The sequence below is a fragment of the Hyaena hyaena genome, unplaced genomic scaffold (genome assembly GCF_003009895.1).
Source record: "Hyaena hyaena isolate Hyena2069 unplaced genomic scaffold, ASM300989v1 scaffold_151, whole genome shotgun sequence".
Taxonomy (NCBI): Eukaryota; Metazoa; Chordata; class Mammalia; order Carnivora; family Hyaenidae; genus Hyaena; species Hyaena hyaena.
The window spans coordinates 3,145,831-3,167,589 of record NW_024080783.1 but is presented as its reverse complement, the minus strand read 5'-3'; the positions used below and the strand labels follow the sequence as shown (position 1 = coordinate 3,167,589).

Sequence of the window (21,759 nt, the reverse complement as noted above, 5' to 3'; positions counted from 1 at the left end):
TGCTGCAAAGTAAGAACTTATTTCTGTCATTTTATTACATGTTTTCTATATGATTTACATCATTTTTTGTTCCTCAAAAAGAGATTTAAGACCCATTACTTCCTTGTTTTGTATTTAACCAATTTTATAGTATACCATTGTGTTACCCTTCTTATTTCCTTTTCTAACTATATATATTATTATATATGTCCTATATAATAATTATTAACATATATTATTATGTATTATTAAATATATATGTGTGTATATATTTATCTAAATATATATTAGTCATTTTCTTAGTGGTTACCCTGGGGATTGGTATTAGCATGTGTAATTTTTAAATTTTTTTAATAGTTTATTGTCAACTTGGTTTCCATATAACACCCAATGCTAATCCCACAAGTGCCCTCCTCCATACCCATCACCTCCCTCCCCCTCCCCTACACCCCATCTGCCCTCAGTTTGTTCTCACCATTCAAGAGTCTCTCATGGTTTGCCTCCCTCCCTCTATTTTCCCCCTTCTTCTCACCCATGGTCCTCTGTTAAGTTCCTTCTAATCCTCCTATACATGCAAACATACGGTATCTATCCTTCTCTGCCTGACTTATTTCGCTCAGCATAACACCCTCATGTTGCTACACGTGACCAGATTTCATTGTTTCTCATTGCCATGTAGTATTCCATGGTATAGATAAACCACATCTTTTTGATCCATTCGTCAGTTGATGGACACTTAGGCTCTTTCCATGTTTTGGCTGTTGTTGAGAGTTCTGCTATGAACATTGGGGTCCATGTGCTCCTATGCATCAGCATTTCTGTATCCCTTGGGTAAATTCCTAGCAGTGCTATTGCTGGGTCATAGGGGAGTTCTATTGTTAACTTTTTGAGGAACCTCCACATGTTTTCCAGAGGGGCTGTACCAGTTTACATTCCCGCCAACAGTGTAGGAGGGTGCCTGTTTCTCCACATCCTCACCAGCATCTAGACTCCTCTGATTTGTTCATTTTAGCCACTGTGACCGGCATGAAGTGGTATCTCAGCGTGGTTTTGATTTGTATTTCCCTGATGAAGAAGGATGCTGAGCATCGTTTCATGTGTCTGTTGGCCATCTGGCTGTCCTCTTTGGAGAAGTGTCTGTTCATGTCTTCCGCCCATTTCTTCACTGGATTGTTTGTTTTTGGGGTGTGGAATTTGATGAGTTCCTAATAGATTTTGGATACTAGCCCTTTATCTGATATGTCATTTTCCCATTCCATCAGTTGCCTATTAGTTTTATGGATTGTTTCCTTTGCCGTACAGAAGCTTTTTATCTTGATGGGGTCCCAGTAATTCATTTTTGCTCTTGATTCCCTTGCCTTTGGGGATGTGTCAAGTAAGATTGCTGCGGTTGAGGTCAAGGAAGTTGTTTCCTGCTTTCTCTTCTAGGATTTTTATAGTTTCCTGTCTCACATTCAGGTCCTTTATCATTTTTGAGTTTATTTTTGTGTATGGTGTGAGAAAATGATCTAGTTTCATTCTTCTGCATGTTGCTGTCCAGTTCTCCCTGCACCATCTGTTAAAGAGGCTGTCTTTTTTCCATTGAATACTCTTTCCTGTTTTGTCAAAGATTAGTTGGCTGTATACTTTTGGGCCCAATTCTGAGTTCTCAGTTCTATTCCATTGGTCTATGTGTCTGTTTTTGTGCCAATATCATACTATCTTGATGATGACAGCTTTGTAGAAGAGGCTAAAGTCTGGGATGGTGATGCCTCCCGTTTTGGTTTTCTTCTTCAATATTACTTTGGCTATTTGGGGTCTTTTGTGGTTCCATACAAATTTTAGGACTGTTTGTTCTAGTTTTGAGAAGCATGCTGGTGCAATTTTTATTGGGATTGCATTGAAAGTGTAGATTGCTTTGGGTAGTAATGACATTTTAACTATATTTATTCTTCCAATCGATGAGCATGGAATGTTTTTCCATTTCTTTGTGTCTTCTTTAATTTCCTTCATAAGCTTTCTATCGTTTTCATCATACAGATCTCTTATATCTTTGGTTACATTTATTCCTAGGTATTTTATGGTTTTTTTGTGCAATTGTGAATGGGATCAGCTTCTTGATTTCTCTTTCTGTTGCTTCATTGTTGGTGTATAAAAATGCAACCGATTTTTGTACATTGATTTTGTAACCTATGACTTTGCTGAATTCATGGATCAGTTCTAGTAGGCTTCTGGTGGAGTCTGTCGGGTTTTCTATGTAGAGTATCATGTAATCTGAGAAAACTGAAAATTTGACTTCTTCTTTGCCAATTCTGATGCCTTTGATTTCCTTTTGTTGTCTGATGGCTGATATTAGGACTTCCAGCACTATGTTAAACAACAGTGGTGAGAGTGGACATCCCTGTCGTGTTCCTGATCTCAGGGGGAAAGCTCTCAGTTTTTCCCCATTGAGGATGATGTTAGCTGAGGGCTTCTCATAGATGGCTTTTATGATGTGTAAGTAAGTTCCTTCTATCCGACTTTCTCGAGGGTCTTTATGAAGAAGGCATGCTGTATTTTGTCAAATGCTTTTTCTGCATCTATTGACAGGATCATATATTTTTGTCTTTTCTTTTGTTGATGTGATGTATCACATTGATTGACTTGCGAATATTGAAGCAGCCAGGTAACCCAGGAATGAATCCCACTTGATCTTGTTGGATAATTCTTTTTTTGTGCTGTTGAATTCGATTTGCAAGTATCTTATTGGGGATTTTTAATCTGTATTCATCAAGGATATTGGCCTGTAGTTCTCCTTTTTTGCTGGATCTCTGTATGGCTTGGGAATCAAAGTGATGCTGGCTTCATAAAATGAGTCTGGAAGTTTTCCTTCAATTTCTATTTTTTGGAATAGCTTGAGAAGAATGGTATTAATTCTGCCTTAAATGTCTGGTATAATTTCCCAGGGAAGCCATCTGGTCCAGGGCTCTTATTTGTTAGGAGATTTTTGATAACTAATCCGTTTTCTTCACTAGGTATGGGTCTGTTCAGATTTTCTAACTCTTCCCGTGTGAATTTTGGTAGTGAGTGTGTGTTTAGGAATTTGTCCATTTCTTCTAAGTTACCCAATTTGTTGGCATGTAACTTTTCATAGTATTCCCTGATAATTGCTTGTATTTCTGAGGGGTTGGTTGTAATAAGTCCATTTTCATTCATGATTTTGTCTGTTTGAGTGCTCCCTCTTTTCTTTTTGAGAAGCCTGGCTAGAGGTTTGTCAATTTTGTTTATTTTTTCAAAAAACCAATTCTTGGTTTAATTGATCTGCTAAACTGTTTCTTTGGTTTCTATATTGTTTATTTATGCTCTTATTTTTATTATTTCTCTTCTCCTACTGGGTTTGGGTTGCTCTTGTTACTTTCCCTATAGTTCCTTTAGGTGGGCTGTAAGATTTTGCACTTGCACTTTTTCTAATTTCTTGAAATAGGCCTGGAGTGCAATGTACTTTCCTCTTAGGACTGCCTTTGCCGCATCCCATAGAGTTTGGATTGTTGTATTTTCATTTTCATTTGTTTCCATATATTTTTAAATTTCTTCTCTAATTGCCTAATTTGTCCATTCATTCTTTAGTAGGGTGTTCTTTAACCTTCATGTTTTTAGAGGTTTTCCAGACTTCTTCCTGTGGTTGATTTCAAGTTTCATAGCATTGTGATCTGAAAGTGTGTGTGGTAGGATCTCATTTCTTTTATATTTATTGAGAGCTGCTTTGTGTCCCACTATGTGATCTATCTTGGAGAATGTGCCATTAGCACTTGAGAAGAAAGTGAATTCCATGGCCTCAGGATGTAGAGTTCTAAATATATCTGTCAGATCCATCTGATCCTATATGTCATTCAAGTCCATTGTATCTTTAGTGATTTTCTGTCTGGCTGATCTATCCATTGCTGTAAGTGGAGTACTAAAGTCCTCTTCTATTAGCACATTCTTATCTATAAGATTGTTTCTGTTTGTGATTGATTGTTTTAAATATTTAGGTGTTCCCATATTCGGTGTGTAGACATTTATAATTGTTAGCTCTTCGTGATGGATAAACCCAGTAATTATTATCTAATGCCTTTCTTCATCCCTTGTTACTGTCTTTAATTTAAAGTCCAGTTTGTCTGATATAAATATACCTACTCCAGCTTTCTTTTGACTTCCAGTAGCATGATAGATATTTCTCCATCCCCTTACTTTCAATCTGAAGGTGTTTTCCAGTCTAAAATGAGTTTCTTGTAGACAGCAAATAGATGAGTTTTGTTTTTTTATCCATTCTGCTACCCTATGTCTTTTGATCGGAGCATTCAGCCCATTTACATTCAGTGTTATTATTGAAAAATATGGGTTCAGAGTCATCGTTTCGTTTGTAGGATTCATACTTCTGGTGGTGTCTTTAGTATCTTGCGTTCCTTGCAACATTTCCCTCAGAGAGTTCCCCTCAGGATTTCTTGTAGGCCTGGCTTAGTGGTGATGAATTCTTTCGATTTTTGTTTATTTGGAAAGACTTTTATCTCTCCTTCTATTCTGAATGACAGGCTTGCTGGATAGAGGATTCTTCGCTGTATATTTTTTCTGTTCATCACGTTGAAGATCTCCTGCCATTCCTTTGTGGCCTGCCAAGTTTCAGTAGATAGTTCTGTCACCATTCTGATAGGTTTCCCTTTGTATGTTAGGGTCCTTTTCTCCCTAGCCACTTTCAGAATTCTCTCTTTGTCCTTATATTTTGCCAGTTTCACTATGATATGTCGTGCAGAAGATTGATTCAAGTTACGTCTGAGGGGAGTTCTCTGTGCCTCTTGAATTTCAACATCTATTCCCTCCACAGGTTGGGGAAATTCTCTGCTATAATTTGTTCCAGGACTCCTTCAGCACCTTTCCCTCTCTCTTCCTTCTGGGATTCCTATGATATGGATATTGTTGCATTTGACCGTATCTCTGAGCTCTCGAACTCTTCTTTCATGTTCCTGAATCAGTTTATCTCTCTTTTTCTCAGTTTCTTCTTTTTCTATAATTGTGTCTTCTAAATCACTTATTCTCCTTTCTGCGTCTTTAAATCCGTGCATTGGACGCCTCCATTTTATTTTGTATCTCATTTATAGCATTTTTAAATTCATCATAACCTATTTTTAAGCTCAATAGTGTTTGTAGCCATAGTTTTTCTGATTCCTCCATGCTTTTCTCAAGCCCAGCGATTAATTTTATGATTATTGTTCTAACTTCTTGTTCAGTTATGTTGCTTATATCTGTTTTGAGCAGTTCTTTAGGTGTCATTTCTTTCTGGAATTTCTTTGGAGGAGAGTTCTTCCATTTCATCATTTTGGTTAGCTTTTTATCCCTTGTTAATTTTAAAAGCTTGTTGTACACTCTGTCCCTGCAAGTTCTGCTCTATTAAAGAGGGCTCTTTGACTGTCCAGGGACTGTCTGTTCACGAAGTGTTCTTTGAAGGCTTTCTCTTGGTTTCTCTTGTTGAGCGTTTGGTTATTTTATCTCCCTACGTGTAGTGGTATTTGGGACTCTCCACCATGTGTACTTTGGCTTGTTTCTTGAGGTAGCCCTAGAAAAAGAAAACAGACAACCACAGAGGGAACAAAGGTACGCAAATGCACACACAAAACCAATAATCACACAAAGCCAGGCTCAGTTAAAAACAACAACAACAACAACAACACACAACAAAACAGCTCTCAGGCAGGGATGGGAGTGGCTTGGTGTAGGCAGGTCAGGCCTCCACTGTGTCCTGCTGGCTGCTCCCTGAGGCTTCACCTTGGTGGTTGTGGGGAGAAGAATGGCGTCGCCCCAGTCCCTTCTCAACCAAGCATTGCAAATCACCCCTTTGGGTGATCTCCCTGTGCTCAGGATGTGGCCAAGGTGGGCTGAGATCTATGCCCCACACCCGCCTCCTTCCAGGTCCCAGTCTGGGGGCTTTGTTTATACTGCCCTAAACAGTCCAGCAGGTTGCTACTTCCCTGCTGCTGGGGGTTGAGTGGGGGGTGGGGGAAGTGTCGCAGCCTCAGATCCGCAGGGGTCAAGCAGGGATACAACCCAAGTGAGTGTGGCATGACTGTAGAGTCCACGCCGCTGCCGTGCGCTGCCACCTCCAGGGATGGTGCAGGGAGCACTGCAGTGCAGTTTTTTCTGGCACCTTCTGGGACCGGGGGCACATAGTTCAAAGTCAGCACCCCAGCCAGAAGTAAACAGCACTCTCTTTCCAAGCCAAGGTTTTTCTCTTCTTCAGGAATAGCTCTATGAACAATCTCAGCTTCTCTCTCCTTTCCCCTGGACTCCTGCAGCTCACCACTGCTCGCCTGGGCTCATCACTCACTGCAGCTGCACACAAGCCAGGTCCCATCCCCTCCCTCCGTATCTCTGGGTCCTGTCCTGCTTGTATCTTCCCCAGTTCTCACTCACGCACTTATGAGGTTTCCTTCCCAGTGTATTCTGTCTCTTTATCTTCCCAAACTCCTGTGGCTCAGTGTCCTATGATTTCAGGACTTCTCTGTTTGAGAGATGGGTGCAAGCGAAATGCATGGAGCTCCCTACTTCTCCGCCATCTTCCCGTTCTCCCTTAGCATGCTTTTTTTTTTTAATGTTTTATTTATTTATTTCTAGGAGAGAGAGAGAGAGAGAGAGCGTGAGCAAGGGAGGGTCAGAGAGAGAGGGAGTCACAGACTGAAACAGGCTCCAGGCTCCGAGCTGGCAGTCAGCACAGAGCCCGACGCGGGGCTCGAACCCACGAACCGCGAGATTATGACCCAAGCGAAAGTCGGACGCTTAACCGACTAAGCCACCCAGGCGCCCCTCCCTTAGCATGTTAAATTTATTATAATCTAGTTTAGATTAATACCAATGTTCCAGTATTTAGAGCTCTTGGATGACAACAGTAATTAGCTAAAGGCACATTATTTTGATAATACTTAAACCTACTTCCTGTTGGTGTCTTCTTCTCTAGATTTGCAAATATTTTCTTTACAATGAAAATCTACTAATTATACCTTCTAATTACAGTAGAGTTCTCAGGAGAAACAATGACTAGTAGAATGAGTGTTAATTATAATAACCTCATGGATGTTATTGAGTAGGTCTCCTCTTTGATACAAATAGCATGATTAAAATGAGTATTTTATTTTTTTGTATTCTAATATCATAAGAATAAGTATAGAAGTTTCAGGATGGGAAAAAACTGAGTAAGAAATAGATGAAATAACTGTAGGATCAGAGAACTAAGGGATTGATAGTTACTGTCTTCTACCATTTGAAAACACATTGCTTAGTTAGTAGCTTTATCCATGCTTAAGTCAATTTCATAAGTACTTCTTGTGCATGCTCTACAGTAATGCCTGGGTGTTAAGTGCTATGGGGCCCTAATTTATAAGATACAAATAGAAAAATAATATCTTTTTCTCAATATTATATACCTCCAGTGAAGAACAAAGTGTAGCTCATAGAAAATGCATAATAAATATTTATAAACTGACTGGGACAAACATAGATGAAAGAAACGTTATTCTTGATTTCCTTGATTCCAAATTATTGTATTTAATTAAATCTAAAATGCCATCAATTGGAAGATGCTCATGAGTTCAAACTCCACATAGTGCTCTGTGCTGACAGCTCAGAACCTGGAGCCTTCATCTGAGTCTGTCTCCCTCTCTCTCTCTGTCCCTCTCCCACTCACACTCTGACTCTTTCTCTAAAAGATAAATAAACATTAAAAAACTTTAAGTTAAAAAACTAAAAATAGAACTGCCCTACGACCCAACAATTGCACTACTGGGTATTTTTTTAAAAAATGTTTTATTTATTTCTGAGAAAAAGAGAGACAGCGTGAGCACGGGAGGGTCAGAAAGAGAGGGAGACTCAGAATCCAAAGCAGGCTGCAGGCTCTGAGCCGTCAGCACAGAGCCCGACGCGGGGCCCGAACCAACAGACCGTGAGATCATGACCTGAGCCGAATTTGGACGCTTAACCGACTGAGCCACCCAGGTGCCCCTGCACTACTGGGTATTTATTCAAAAGATACAAATATGCTGATTTAAAGGGGCATATACACACCAATGTTTATAGCAGTGCTATCAACAATAGCTAAATTACAGAAAAACTCAAGTGCCCACTGACTTAGGAATGGATCAAGAAAATATGGTAGGTATTCACACACACACACACACACACACACACACAATGAAATACTACTCAGCGATGAAAAAGAATAAAATCTTCCCATTTGCAACAACATGGATAGAATTAGAGTGTATGATGCTAAGCTAAATAAGTCAGTCAGAGAAAGACAGATATCATACGATTTCACTCATAAGTTGAATTTAAGAAATAAAACAGATGAAGGGCACCTGGGTGGCTCAGTTGGTTGAGCATCCAACTTCGGCTCAGGTCATGATCTCAAAGTTCTGGGGTTCGAGTCCCGCCTCAGTCTCTGTGCTGACAGCTTGGACCCTGGAACCTGTTTCAGATTCTGTGTCTCCCTTTATCTGCCCTTCCCCTGCTCATTCTCTCTCTCTCTCTTTGTCTCTCTCTCTCAAAGAATAAGTAAACATTAAAAACAAGAAGCACAACAGATGAACATAGGGGAAGGGAAGAAAAATTAAGATAAAAACAGAGAGGGAGGCAAACCATAATGACTCTTAAATACAGGGAACAAAGTGAGAGTTGCTGGAGGGGAAGTGGGTAGGGAGATGGACATTAAGGGGCGCACTTTTTGGGATGAAACCTGGTTGTCATATATAGCAGATGAATCACTGAGTGCTACTCCCGAAGCCAAGACTACAATGTATATTAACTAAACTGAATTTAAATAAAAATTTTTTTTAAAAGTTCAAAGTAATGGTAATAATGATGTTTACTAAAGTCAGGGAAGAATAGATGAACACTGTGAGAACTTCAACAAAGAGATAGAAAACATTAAAATAACCAATCAGAGCTGAAGAATACAATAACTGAAATGAAAAGTACACTAGAAAAAAATCAATAGCAGATTAGATGATGCAGAAGAATGAATCAGCAATCTGGAAGACAGAGTAGTAAAAATCACTCAGGTGGAACAACAAAAAAATAATTAAAAATAATAGTTTAAGGGACCTCTGAGATACATCAAGCATACTGACATTAACATTATATGGGTCCCAGAAAGAGAAGAAAGAAAGAAGGGGACAGAAGACCCCTTAAAGAAATAATGGCAAAAAGCATCCCTAACCTGGAGAAGGAAACAGACATACAAGTCCAGGGAGCAGAGAGTCACAAATAAGATGAACCCAAAGACACCAACACCAAATTGATTATAATCAAAATGCCAACAGTTAAAGATGAAAAGAAAATCTTAAAAGCAGAAAGAGAATAAAAACTAATTATGTACAAAAGAACCTGCATAAAACTATCAGCTGATTTTTCAACAGAAACTTTACAGTTGGATGTAAAAGTAGTAAAATCTACATCTACATCTATACCTACAGTAATTAGCCAAGAGACATACAAAATAATACAATGTAAAATATGACATGAAAAACATAAAACTTAGGGAAACAGGCTTTGAAAATGTAGTGCTTTGAGAACATATTTGAACTTAAGCGACATCAACTTAAAATATATTGCTATACACACACACACACACACACACACACACACACACGGGGTGCTATATATGAACCTCATGGTAACCACAAGCCAAATACCAATAATAGATACACAAAAAATAAAGAGAAAAGAATACAAACAACACTGAGAAAAGTCACAAAATCATAAGGGAAGAGAACAAAAGAAGAAATCAGAAAACAATGAACAAAATGCTAGTAAGTACAAAAATATCCATAATAACTTTAAGTGTAAATATAAATGAACTAAATGTTCCAACCAAAATACATAGAGTAACTGAATGGATTAAAAAAAGCAACATGACTCATCTATATGCTGCCTATAAGAGACTCCCTTCAGACTTTAACACACATACAGACCGAAGTGAAAGAATGAATAAAGATATTACCTCTAAATAGAAGTGAAAAAAATAAAAACCAGAGTAGCAATAATTGTATCAGAAAAAATAAATTTTATAATAAAAACTATAGCAGAAGGCAAAGAATAATATTACATAATGATAGAGGGATCAATCCAATAAGAGATATAATAATTGTAAATATATATATACCCAATGTAGAAGCCCCAAAATACATAAAGCAAATATTAACAGACATAAAGGAAAAAATTGGCAGTAACACAGTAATAGCAGGAAGCTTTAATACCCACTTACATCAATGGATAGGCCAACCAGACAGAAAATCAGTAAGGAAACAGTGGCTTTGGATGACACATCAGATTAGCTGGACTTAACAGATATGTACAGAACATTTCATCTAAAAGCAACAGAAATATGCATTTTTTCAAATGCCACATGGAGATGGCTTTTAAACCAGTTCTAGCCATTGAACTAGTTGTATTCTTTGAATAACATTAGCCTTGAAGCATACAAATCAATTCTCACATTTCTTTTGGTTTCCTAATTAAAAACCTGGGTAATGCAGTGAAGGACACCAACAACTGAACAACAAGGCAACCTACTGCATGGGAGAAAATATTTGCAAATGACATATCTCATAACAGGTTAATATCCAAAATATACAAAGAACTCACATGACTCCTATTTTAAAAAGCCAAACAATGCAATTAAAAAATGAGCAGAGGACCTGAATAGACATTTACCCAAAGAAGACATACAGATGGCCAATAGATACATGAAAAGATGGTCAACATCACTAATCAGGGAAATACAAATATAAACCACTGTTTATAAATAATACAACCTATAAGAATGGCTATTATCGGGGCGCCTGGGTGGCTTAGTCGGTTAAGCGTCCGACTTTCGCTTAGGTTATGATCTCGTGGTTCGTGGGTTCGAGCCCCGCATCGGGCTCTGTGCTGACTGCCAGCTCAGAGCCTGGAGCCTGTTTCGGAGTCTGTGACTCCCTCTCTCTCTGACCCTCCCCTGCTCACGCTGTCTCTCTCTCTCTCCTAGAAATAAATAAAACATTAAAAAAAAAAAAAGAATGGCTATTATCAAAAAGACAAGACATAAACAGTGTTGTAAGATGCAGAAAAAGAAAAAGCTCATGCACTGTTGGAAGAAATGCAAAAGGATGTAGCCACTATGAAACATAGCAGAGATTCCTCCCAAAATTAAAAATAAAACTACTTCTGAGTATTTATCAGAACATAATGAAAACACTAATTTGAAAATATACATGCACTGCAATGTTCACTGCAGCATTATTTACCATAGTCAAAATATGGAAGCAACCTAACTGTTCATCAATAGATGAGTAGATAAAGAAGATGTGGTATACACATATAATGAGATATTATTCAACCATAAAAAAATATTAAAATCTTGCCATTTACAACATGTTATCAATAAACCTAGAGGATTTTGCTAAGTTGAAATAAGTCAAACAGAGAGAGACAAATACCGTATCATTCCATTTATACATGGAATCTAAAAAACAAAACAAATACAGAGAATACTGAGAGTTGCTAGAGGGGAGGTTGGGGGGATGAGCTAAATGGGTGATGGGGTTTAAGGAGGGCACTTGTTAGGATAAGCACTGGGTGTTATATGTAAGTGATGAATCACTGGGTTCTACTCCTTGAAACCAATACTATTCTGTATGTTAACTAAGTTGAACTTAAATAAATAAATTAAAATAAAAAACAAAACAAACAAAAACAGAAACAGAAACAGACTTATAGATACAGAGAACAATCAGGTGGTCGCCAGGGGGGATTAGGGTGCGCAGGCTGGGGGCAGTGAGAAATGGTTCAAATAGGAGAGAAAGATTAAAAGGCTCAAACTTCCAGTTATAAAATAAATAATTAAGGGGGATGAAAGTTAAAGCATAGGGAATATAGTCAACAATATTGTAACAGTTTTGTATGGTGACAGATGGTAGCTAGATTTATCCTGGTTATCACTTTGGAATGTATATAAATGTTCAAAAACTATGTTCATTGTATTAGCAGTTCACTGTGTTAGCACAGAAATTAATATATTATTGCATGTCAATGACATTTGGATACAAAATAAATTAGAATAAACTTGAGGAGGGCAGAGCAGAAGGTACTAGTGATGTTGGGGTGCTCTGAGATCGTTGTCCTTTAGACAAATGTGAGACACGAAGGAGAAGTCCATATTGAAGCTTTATAGGTTCAAGGAAGAAACCAGTCCCAGGTGTCCCTTCCTGGTACTCTTTCCTCAGTCCTATATGGGACATACCAAGGGAAGCCTTCAGAGAGGTTGCAACAGCCAGGGACAGAAAATTACTGTCTATCATGGACACCTACACCAGGCTAAGCAGATGTTGCACATGCCCAGACTGTTGAAGACAGGGATGTGGGACCGCCTGAGGAAGGATAACAGATGTAATTCCTTGGGATCCTTGGAGACAATCCTGCACAAAGTTAATGCGTTTTTTGTTTACTCTCTCCCCCACCAAACACCAGGGACTTAGCGGCACACCACCAGAGGATAATCCCATGAGGGATGCAGGGGCTTCAAGTATCTACAGCTTGGGAAGGATGGTAAGAATCCACGGAAGGGAACATTCAGATTTAAGGACAATTAGGAGGTTTTCTACAATCAGGCTATCTCGGAACGGTTTGTCTTCTTTTTCACTAATCGTTCCATGGAGCATCTATGAGGGGAGTGGAATGAATACATGAGGTAAGATTTTAATGTCCTTCCCAGGTAAGAAATGATCTTTGAGAATTCCTGGTAAGAAGACATAAATATTTGATCTCAGATAGATAATTAGTCATCACTGGTCACTAAGAGAGCTAACTTACGTTTATGCTAAATGTTGAGGTTTTACACGTATATTCTATAGTCAAATCTTTCTTTACCCAGTCTACTTGTGAGCCACTTCCCCCTAACCTCAAGATATGAAATATCAGCCAAAGAACAGGGAATTTGGGGAGAGACTTTTCTCTTGAAATTCATTTCCCCTCTCTCACCTTCCCTTCTTCATCTTTCTTTGCTCTATAACTGTTTATTTTCAATTCAACATTCAACTAAATGGTTTGGTGTCCCATTCTTACTTCCAATGCAAATGATGTGGAAAGAAGCATCTTGATTTAAAAAGATGGTTCTTCATCAACCATAAACTAGGTAAAATAGCTATTTCATGATTATCTAGATGTGCATTAGCCATGGATAATCTTTATGAGAAGTTGACCTTAACCTGATTCATAGACTGCATCTGTGGTTCCTGTGATTATCAGCTACAGAGTAGGGAGGAAGGAAAGGGAATCATGCCTGCTTTGCCTCTTTTCTCTTCCTTCTGCTCCTGTTCCTCCTCCTCCTCCTCCCTTAGCTTTCTCTCTCTCTCTCTCTCTCTCTCTCTCTCTCTCTCCGCCCCCCAACCTCTCCCTCTCTCCCCCCTCCTTCAATCTGTTTTCTATAGATCTCTCTCAAAGATTCTAAAAGAGCAAGGGAAAACACAACTTTGGCTCTTATTTGCCCATGTTCAGGAAGAAAAACAGTGAAGTAAATGCTCTGTTAGAACTGCTCATTCTCGTTGCAAGAGTCAGATGGAAAGGTGCATGTCCTAGATGACATAAGAACCATTAATTGACAGCACCTTTTATCTGCAGGTGCGTTCAAGTCCATGGGAATGTCCAACCTGACAAGACTCTCTGAATTCATCCTCATAGGACTCTCCTCGCGCCCTGAGGACCAGAAGCCACTCTTTGCCCTCTTTCTTATCATGTACCTGGTCACTTTAATGGGGAATCTGCTCATCATCCTGGCTATCCGCTCTGATCCCAAGCTCCAAAACCCCATGTATTTCTTCCTGAGCATCTTGTCCTTTGCTGACATTTGCTACACAACAGTCGTAGTCCCCAAGATGTTATTGAACCTCTTATCAGAGACAAAGACTATCTCCTATGCTGAATGTATGACACAGATGTATTTTTTCCTGGTCTTTGGAAACATAGACAGTTATCTCCTGGCAGCAATGGCCATTGATCGCTATGTAGCCATTTGTAACCCTTTCCACTATGTCACTGTGATGAACCACAGACGTTGTGTGTTGCTTCTGGCCTTCTCCGTAGCTTTCTCCTGCCTCCACTCCCTCCTACATGTCCTCCTGGTGAATCGGCTCACGTTCTGTGCATCAAATGTTATTCAACACTTTTTCTGTGATGTCAACCCTGTTCTTAAATTTGCCTGCTCTTCCACCTTTGTCAATGAAGTCTTTGCCATGACAGAAGGGTTGGCTTCTGTGATGGCCCCATGTATCTGCATCATCATCTCTTACCTAAGAATCCTCATTGCTGTCCTCAATATTCCCTCAGCGTCTGGAAAATGCAAAGCCTTCTCTACCTGCAGCTCCCATCTCACTGTGGTGACTCTGTTTTATGGGAGTATTACCTATGTCTATTTCCAACCCTTGTCCAACTACACTGTCAAAGATCGAATAGCAACAATCATCTACACTGTACTGACATCGATGTTGAATCCATTTATTTACAGTTTGAGAAACAAAGACATGAAACAGAGCTTAGAGAAACTTTTAAGCAGAGTGAAGGCTCAAATGGATATGCTTTCTACTATACAAACCAACAAAATCGATGGACCCTGATTGCAAGTTGAGGGTGTGGGTTTGGGTGTGGGTGTGTGTTCAGACACACACATCCAGATAGACACACACCTGAGGGAAGTCTTTTGAGGAGAAATATACTTTGATCAACTTTACCTGCACTGGGTACTTTCCTACCTTGCTGTTTCTGTCATACCATGATTCCACAGGGCTACCCACTCTTGGTACCAAAGCTGCAGTACAGATCATCCCAGAATATTCCCTCATTCCAGGAAATCACAATCCCTTTACTCTTCCCATATTTATTAGAAACCTCCCATATTTCCTTCAGTTTATAAATCCCTAGCCCAGTTTGGTCACTTGAATTACCAGAGAAATTTTGTATACAACTATGTAGAAATCAATATATCTGCAAATATATTTTGCATACATAACCACTCTATTCTGTTTGAAACCGCTAGAAAAACTTTTATAGGTGTGCATGCGTGTGTGTATCCTCATGTGCATGCGTGTGTGCGTGTGTGTGTAACCTCACTTCAGACTAGGAACTTCCCAAATATAGAGGCTGTGTTCCCTGATCATGCCATGATATAACCATGGTCCTGTTTTTACTTCTCAAAAGAGCTGAATATCCTGGGCTCTGGAATCATTAGAGTCAAAACTGACATCAATCACCTAACTGACTATTAGTAAACCAGCTCTGTGCCTCTATATGTGTTTTGGCCTCTACTCATCGTGCCCTTCATATGCTCAGGGTGCATTCATCAACCTAGACTTTCTGGAGCTCCTTACCTCTACAGAGGCCTGTATTTCCATATCTCGTCTGGTGTGGGTTTTTTTCAAAATGAAGTAATAGTTTTTTTAATCAGAAATGTTTCATGTGGTCACTGAAGATAGAGTAACAATCAATGTATGTAAACTCCTAGTAAAAGCCTTTGGTTTAGAAGGCCTGATTGAAAAAGGCTCACAAATTAGTTCAAAAATGAATTATTTAAGAAATCAGTAAGGTGAATTACTTTACACTTTTACATTTACTTAATGTGAATTACTTTTGCTTAAGTAACAAAATAACTCTGGGCTGAATACAGAAGGATGAATAAAGACTGATTACAATGTCTGCTCTAAGTATGGGCACAAAAATACTGGTACATATAAAAAGTGCACTTTTTAAGTCACCATGAGACCTCAAACACTGGGCATGTAAAAATGGAATTAATTTCTATAACTTCATGTCTATGATTTCACTTATAGTTGATTTTGAGCCATCAGTCTACCTAATCATAGCTCAGTATTCACTTTTCTCAACCCAATCCAGTATGTTCTCAGTGACTTTTGATTTATATATAAGCCCCATCTATTCATTTCCCACCCTTCATTGATATCATGCTCCTTTCAAGCCCCATTTAAAACTATCAGGGCATATCCAGCTTCTCCCTGATGTCTTCAAAGACAGAGAAGCTCTCTTTTTAGATTAGTCTATCCTTTGGTCCTGTATTGGAATCAGGTGCTGACATCTGATGTCAGCACTTTTTCCATTCATTTGTCACCACAGATCATGGCTAGGGCTTGCTTTTGAGATTGGTGACTGGCTTTTATTATTCCTTCTGCTCTGTAATGATGATCCAATGGTGACATCAGCCTTGCCTATCATGAGGGGCTTCCTGCCACAGCCTTTGGATGTTAGTCTAGCCTCTTCTGTCCACCAACCTGACTCCTGTCTCTCTCATTCATCTATTTACATGAACCACTCCAGGCCTTGGAAAACATTTGGATTCCCTCCAGGAAAATACTGAGGGCAATATCCAATCCTCTACTGTCTACAAATACAATGCCACCATTTTCAATTGCTCTTTTTAATTGCAAGAGCAAGAGAAGCACCAATTCAGCCCTCATATTGGGATCAGGGCACACATCCATTCTACTGCAAGATTCATAGATTTAAAAGACCTTGCAAGAGACTCTCTAGCATCATCAAATGTGTTTCATTGTTTTGATTTCTCCTGCAACTCTTCCCTGGGTTCTATATGGATCCTAAGTGATGACTCTTAAAATGCTAAGAATTTGGTATCTAACACATTGTGGTTATACTGAATCTTGTTCCCCCAAAATTTGTAGATTGAAATCCTAGCCACCCCCATCTCAAATTGTGATTTATTTGGAGATAGTGTTTTTAGAGAGATAGTTAACTTAAAATGATGTCATTCAAGTGAGTCCTAATCCAGCTAGCATTCTTCTAAATGGTGGAGATTAGGACATAGACACACACAGAGGCAACCCCATGTGAAGATACAGAAGATACCAAGTCAAAAAGAGTCCTCAAAAGAAACCAAACCTGTCAATACCTTAGCCTCAGATTCTTAGGCTCTAGAAATGTGAATAAATAAAATTTCCGTTGCTTAAGCCACCCAGTTGTGGCACTTTGTTATGGCAGCCCCAGAAAGCTAATACAATACCTTTGATAATTTTATTGGTGCCATTTGAAGAATAAGCAGAGCTTAATCCCCCAATTTTTAATTCACAATATCTGCTTGCCACAAATCTTCTGTTTTGGTAATGAAATCAGTTTTCAAAACCTAATGTCTCTGATTCATGGATAATCTCGGGGAATATAAAACTGGGAATTTACCTTAATCTTTAGCTTGCCCAGAAATAAGATCCAGAACTCAATTAATGAGAGATGAGGGTGAAAAAAATCAACTTTGGAACAGAAAGACAAGAGAACACGGATCAAACTGAAGTTCCAAGTAGGTAAAGAATTAATGTGACCACAGGACCTTTCTTGTGCTTATTTTCTTAAGCTTATTTATTTATTTTTGAGAGAGAGCAGGGGAGGGGCAAGGAGCGAAGGGAGAAAGAGAATGCCAACCAAGCTCCACACTGTCAGTGCAGAGCCTGACATGAGGCTTGAGCTCACAAACCATGAGATCCTGACCTGAGTCAAAACCAAGAGTTGGACACTTAACTGACTGAGCCACCCAAGCACCCTACCACAGGACTTTTCAATATGCCCCTGCTGTCAATCTCATGAATTATATGGGAACTATGAGAGGGGCTTACCTTCCTGTTAAGCTCTGAAAAAAAATAATCTGTGACAGCTCCTTACCTTGCCTTCTAATACAGATGAAGGCAAAGATGGGTACATGGTATTTCATGGTAACATTTTACTTGACCTGACATTAATTGAACTTCCTTTTCTATTTCTAAGAGTGGTAATTAGTTCATCATCTTACATCTTACATGAGCACTTATTGTAGGAATTTACTAAAAATAAAAACAAAGAAAAATAAGAACTCAGATGCACTACTAGGTCATGAAAAAAAAAAAAAAGAGAGAGAAAACCAAATACTACCAAAACTGAAAAAGATTTCAGGAAATAGTAAAACATTCTGGGTACAATTCAGGTACTCAGCTGATGGCTTATTCAACATTGGTCAACCTCTGTACTGGTAGCCCTAACTCTTACAAGAAGGAAAATGGTACATTGCATGAGATTCTGCCTTGGGTTTCTCTCCCTGCCATGGATTTACGGGGCGTTCATATTGCTCAGAAGGAACTACGGGTGTCTAAGGGGCCCAAACTTGTCTCTCCTACACTTTCAATGAGTTTTCAGGGAAAGAGAAGTCATTAGATGGCATGAAGCTGGGGATTATGAGGCTGAAAGTGCCCATGGGAAATTTCCTGTGCTAGGCTGGCCAAAGTGCATCTGGCAAAAGGACTTCCAGTGGGAGGTATCCTGCTGTGACAGAACAGCAACTAAGGCCCAAAGCCAAGGATGAAGGTTCTAATCCTTATATTCTAAAGGATGCTCCACCACTGGCAATCTAACCCCTACCCATTAGGGCTTTGGGGGAGGAGTGAGCACAACCTCTGTCCCCATCAAGCACCACTCAAGTCTCCTGCTTCCCCAATCATTCAAACATGTCCAACAAAATAGCTACATTTAAGTATTTATCCAACTATTTAGATGTATGCTGATATAATAACTGTTGGTCAAATTTGGGTGATGTTACTCAGAGTGTTTGGGGGAATAGAGAGTGTTAACATAAATTGGATTAAACAGAAGAAGTGTTATTTCTTATAAAGAAGTAGCATGGTGGGGCATCTGGGTGACTCAGTCGGTTGAGTGTCTGACTCTTAATTCTGGCTCAGGTCATGGTCTCATGGTTTGTGGGTTCAACTCTTGTGCCCAGCTCCCTGCTGACAGTACAGAACCTGCCTGGGATTCTCTCTCCCTCTCTTTCTGACCCTTCCCTGCTTATGCTCTCTCCTTCTCTCTCTCTCTCTCAAAAAAAATAAATAAATAAACTTAAAAAAAAGTGGCACAGTGAAGTGAGCCTATGACTAGTGCATAAGCAACCAGACTCATAATACTTGCTCCCATCACAGAATACAGATACCAAAAGGCAGGAGGAAACAAACCTTTAGAGCTAGTGGCATACATCAGCTTAACTGAGGCAGTGAGCATTTCTCCATCATCCATGAAATACCTGAGAAAGCATACCAACCATCAGCACCTTATTATCAATATCAGCCACCTGAGTGGCTCAGAGTCCAGAGACTTCAATGGATTCCTTTGATAACCAATGGGAAGTCTCTCTTAATCGGGTTTTCATCCTGCTTATCAACTTCTTCATACCTCACCCCATGTCTCTATTCCTCAGAATGTAGATAAATGGGTTCAACACTAAGGCCAAGATAGCACAGATCACTGTCACAACCACATCCCCAAAGCTTTGGCTGAAGAGTAGCCTGAAACAGACATAAGTGATACTCCCATTAAACATCTTGCAACTGTGATGTGGGAGCCACAGGTAGAGTGCTTTGCATTTCCTACAATTGAAAAGTCTTCAGAAGAACAATGAGGATTCAGAAGGAAGAAATAATGATGCAAGGTACATGGGTCATCACAGCAGTCTACATTTGTGTCATTCCCATAATTCCATTGGCAAAGGTGGAAAGGTGTCAGCATGGGGTTGACATCACAGCATAGATGATAAGTGACCCTAAGAGTGCAGAAGACCAGTGGACTGCAGGACGTCGAGGAGCTGAGAGAGGGAGCAAGAGACAGCCAATGGAAGGTAGCTCATGATGTCACGGAAAAACTCACACATGACTACATTGGGACCAAACGTGTTGCTGCAAGGGTATTTGTGTTCCCAAAGGCCAAGACACTCAGCATAGGAAATGGTCTTTGTCTCTCATAGGAAATAAATACCTGCATCTTGGGACGTATCGACTGTCAGGTAGCAAATATCAGCAAAAGACTTGATGTGTGAGAAGAAACATGTGAAGGTCTAGAATTGAGACTCAGAGTAATGACCAGAATGAAGAGGTTCCCCATTAGAGCAGTGAGGTATATAATGAGAGGCAAGAGAGACTTCCAGTCCTCAAACCAAATAGCAAGTCTCTGGAGGATGAATTCAAATTGTATAGTTGAGTTTCTCTTCCCCACAGGCTTTGATTCACTTGTAGTAAACAATTTTAATAAATGCTTCCAACTCACATTCCCCAGAAACATATGTAAGACTACACATTTCTCTATAGTTCCTGAATCCAGTATGTTACTAATCTTTATAGTCTCAGTTGATCTGATAATAGACAGTGGCATCCTAGTATGTTTCTCTCTACAGATGCAATTAAGCAACTTTTCCAAACTTTACTGGATTTTTACATCTCCTCTTCCTTAAACTGCTTGATCAGGTACTTTGCCCATTTAGGAGAATTGTCATCTTCTTATCAAATTGTAGTATCTGTAAATTGAGAATATTAAACATTTATTTAATACATGTATTTGTATGTAATCTCTCAAAATAAATTATTTGTCCTGTAGTTTTAATTACAACATTTTTTACTTTCAGTATAAACCAGTTTGTTCATCTTTTCTTTTATACTCTACATAAGAGGCAAATGTTACTTAAAAAAAATTCAGAGTTGGAAATAAGATGGCAGAGGAGTAGGGCGATCCTGAGCTTCCCTTCTCCCGTGAACACAGCTGTACAAATATCAAATCATTCTGAACAGCCAAGAAATCAATCAGAAGTCTTAGAGAAAAAAGTCGCATGTGTACAAACCAGAAAAACAACCTGTGGAAGGGAGGAACTGCATAGATTTCATGGGGGAAAAGAGCCGAGGGCAACCCCTAGGGGAAGGAGCCCTGACCATGGTGGCAGTAATGAGACAGAAGGAGGAGAGTGAGAAAAAGGGTAGAAAAAAAGAAAAACATGTGCAGGAGACTGCACAAGAAAACTATTCCCCAAAACTTTTGACAGGGAAAGGTTACGATACCTCCGGTTTCCTATAAACAGGGAAGTACAGATTCCAAAGGTTTGGAGGTCTACGACATTGCCAGGTTCTCACCTTGGGAAGATGAGAGGTGCTCTGGTGGGAGAGCAGAGCTGTGACCCACCAGCAGGCAGCCTGAGGATCGCCAGGGTCATATGGGGAGAAGCAGTTCCCTACTTGGAGTACATTTGGTAGAGGTGATACATGGGTGAAGGACCCAGTGGGCACCATTTACCTGCCCCACTCACCAGTATAGGAACAGAGACACCAGCTGAGGACAGCAATCACTGGTGCCAGCTATGTGTTGTGACTTATCACAAACTCTGAACCACTGTGCAGTAGTGCAGCTGTCTTCTGCAACAAGCTGGCACCAATTACAATGCAGAGAGATCCTGTCCCAGAGGATAAATGCAGGTCCACACCACTGGGGTCTCTGAAATGTGGGATTTTAAAGCACAAACACACCCTGGGTAAAACACAGGAGTGTGCCACCATTGGCTGGTGGATGGCTCAGGCACAGACAGTGTGAAGGCAGGGAACAATGGCTTTGAATGACACATGGGACCAGATGGACTTAACAGATATATTCAATACATTTCATCCTAAGACAGCAGAATACACATTCTTCTTAAGTACACATGGAACACTTTCAGAATAGATCATATACTGGGTCATAAATCAGTCCTCAACAAGTACAAAAAGATGAAGATCATACCATGCATATTTTCAGACCACAACACTATGAAACTTGAAATTAACCACAAGAAAAAATTTGGAAAGACCACAAATACATGAAGATTAGAGAACATCCTACTAACAAATGAATGGGTTAAACAGGAAATGAAAGAAGAAATTTTAAAAAATGCATGTAAGGAAATGAAAATGAAAAAGCAACAGTCCAAAACTTTTG

General features: G+C 39.5%; 1 protein-coding gene across 1 annotated transcript; it reads left to right on the top strand.

Moving 5' to 3' along the window:
- The first annotated feature begins 13,631 nt into the window (after nt 1–13,631).
- Nucleotides 13,632–14,609, top strand: LOC120236308 (olfactory receptor 1L3-like). The gene has a single exon (XM_039239044.1). It carries the CDS (start codon nt 13,632–13,634, stop codon nt 14,607–14,609), a length of 978 nt encoding a protein of 325 aa, XP_039094975.1.
- Nucleotides 14,610–21,759: the final 7,150 nt, after the last annotated feature.

Bases quoted from the DNA above. Each gene is read 5' to 3' on its own strand.
- LOC120236308 (XM_039239044.1), top strand. From the start codon at position 13,632: ATGGGAATGTCCAACCTGACAAGACTCTCTGAATTCATCCTCATAGGA.